Consider the following 2,505-nt stretch of genomic DNA (forward strand, 5'->3'; position numbering starts at 1 on the left):
ATGGGCAGTTTTAGTTGATCAGGTTATAGTGTATGCCAGGGATCATCTCCATTTAACATCTAGGGCACCAAGAGGTGATAGCCAAAGGAAAAAAAAAATAAGAGTGTTAAATTCCCTAGCACTACCACATGAAAAACACTAGTTAATATCTGAGCCATGCTGTTCATCTTACTTAATGCAGGCAGTTGTCTTCTACATATTCAGAAATGAGAAAGTAAAACGGCCAAAATTAATTAAGCAATTAAACAATGACTTCTTCCCTGCATTTTGAGTCTCCTGTGAGTCAGCATTCTTTGCAACTTCTTTACCCATGAATTGTGTTTTTCATGCTGGAGGTTGGATAGGGATACATTTTGTTAAAAGAGACAGACCAGACCATTCAGTGTTGTTTATTTATTGCTCAGTTATTTTAGGCTGCTCTCTCTTTTGCTCCCCTGCCTCTCTCTTGAGATGATTGTCTTTGTGTCTTCCTTTGTTGCCTTGGAAAAAATATATATTCAAAATGATATTTAAAAGAATGCCTGAAATATTTGCAACCTTTTGAGAAGAATTAGAATTGGAATCTCGTTAACACATGATGCAATCCATCAGACGAGGACCTGTTTCCACTCCCCTGAGCAAGCTTCCTCTTGCTGGCCTCTCCTGTTGTAGTTTGATTATTGATTATTATTCTCCTTTTCAATTGTTTTGTGTTTCCAGCCAGTTTTTAGCAGTGGTGGGGGCACTTAGAAATGCAGAGCAAGGGGAGAGAGCCTTTCTTTTCTTCAGGTTTATCATTTTATTTGCTGCCACCTGGACCAAAATCCTGCCCATCCTAATTAAACCACCTTGCTGGGAGGCCAGAATAGGTAACTCGGTCAAGTCCATAATGGGGCCCCTCAGTAATCCTGCTGCCACCGATCACATGTTGGCTCTCTCCCTCTGCAGCCGGGAGTTGTAGGCCCTCAAGACGGTGTTCCAGGCATCCATATACCAGTCCATACCCATCGCGACACATTTCTGCTCAGAGTTATCGAGGGAGCTCCCGGGTTTCCCAACGCACTTCCGGAAACATTTGTCTGTCATCCTCTGTAGCAGCTCCTGCGCGTTGGCCACAGAGATCTGCACTTTGACCTGCCTCCATCAGAGCTCCGGGATCCAGGTGACCCCCGGACGCAAAGTCCCCGTTACCTGACGCCATGACCCATTCCAGACCCCGGGAGAGAGCCTTTTTGTGGCAATCTGCTTGAGTTGGTGGCGGGACATGGATTGCCAGGCCAGCAGTGTGGTCCTCTGTTGTGTTCCTGTTACTCAGAGTGACCAGCACCATTTAACTTCAAGGCAGAATGGTGAAGGCTGCTTTCTTCAAGCCACACAGAGCTGTTCTGAGCAGATGCATGACTCGCTCAAGGCCACTGAAAGAGATGTGAGTGCTCAGCTTCACAATATTCAGGTTCCGTAAGAGCCACAGGGGAAAATAGCTTCTTCCCACTGAAAACAGAGTCAGCTAGCACCAGATGTTTTCATCCCTGAAAATGGAACACCTACTCTGGGCAGCTAGACAATGCATGTCTTCTCCTGGCTCTTCCTGGCGGCAGCAGTGACTGAAGCCCTGGGAAGAGGATGTGATGTGTCTACTTCCCAGGCTTTAGAAGTTGCTGTTCCAACTTATAACTTTTCTAAGTTCAGACTTCTTATTGTTGCTTGGAATAGAATTTTTTTTAAATTAAAAAAAATCAAATCACCTCCAGTCTGAATTGATAAAGTCCAGAAACCTATACACCCATCATTTGTTTTCCATAGTAACTGTTTGTATTCCTGTCTGCATGCCCTCCAACATTTATCCGATGAAAACATGGACGTCCCATTCCATAATGATGATTTTACTATTTATACTCCACACATCTTACTGGGTTGCCCCAATCACTCTGGGCAGCTTCCAACAAATATAAAAACACAATAAAACACAAAACATTTTAAAAAAAATCCCTATGCAGAATTGCCTTCAGACGACTTGGAGTTCGGATTTGTATTCCACCATTCAATCCAAAGCAATCCTCAAGGAGAGCTTGCATAAAATGATAAAATGCATAGTTACATTAGGCTGCTTTATCCCATGACAGATAGTATTTCTCTGGGGCAGCCCATTCCCTTCTGAACCTTAGTTCTCATTAGATTGTTATGGCTATTCTCATTGCTTTTTACCCTATCTCACTTCCCTGACACTACTGGCAACAAGATGGTCACTTGCCTGGCTGTGCGCTCTGTATTCCTTTCCCCATGGGGAATGCAATTTGCACCTATTATTAGAAAGATGATCTATGATACGTGAAGCAGCTTTTATACTTAACGAAGATGCTGTTGATTCCTTGGATGTCCATATCCCAGTGACAGCTCGGAGAAGTAAAATAGTTAAAACATTTCTCTCCTGGTTATATTAAATTCAAAACCTTTGTAACACCATTGTTTACTGATATATTTGAATTGGCATCAGGTACAGAGCTTTAGATACAAGATTATGTTTCA

The 2,505-nt window shown here is 42.8% G+C and overlaps 1 protein-coding gene across 1 annotated transcript; it reads right to left on the reverse strand.

Moving 5' to 3' along the window:
• Nucleotides 1-875: 875 nt before the first annotated feature.
• LOC117046693 (mitochondrial import inner membrane translocase subunit Tim13-like) lies at nucleotides 876-1,180 on the reverse strand. Its single transcript, XM_033148938.1, is given in 2 exon segments — nucleotides 876-1,116; nucleotides 1,118-1,180. Coding segments are annotated over 2 exon segments (279 nt in total). The 3' UTR covers nucleotides 876-900.
• Nucleotides 1,181-2,505: the final 1,325 nt, after the last annotated feature.

Source organism: Lacerta agilis, chromosome 5 (assembly GCF_009819535.1).
Source record: "Lacerta agilis isolate rLacAgi1 chromosome 5, rLacAgi1.pri, whole genome shotgun sequence".
In the NCBI taxonomy this organism is placed as follows: domain Eukaryota; kingdom Metazoa; phylum Chordata; class Lepidosauria; order Squamata; family Lacertidae; genus Lacerta; species Lacerta agilis.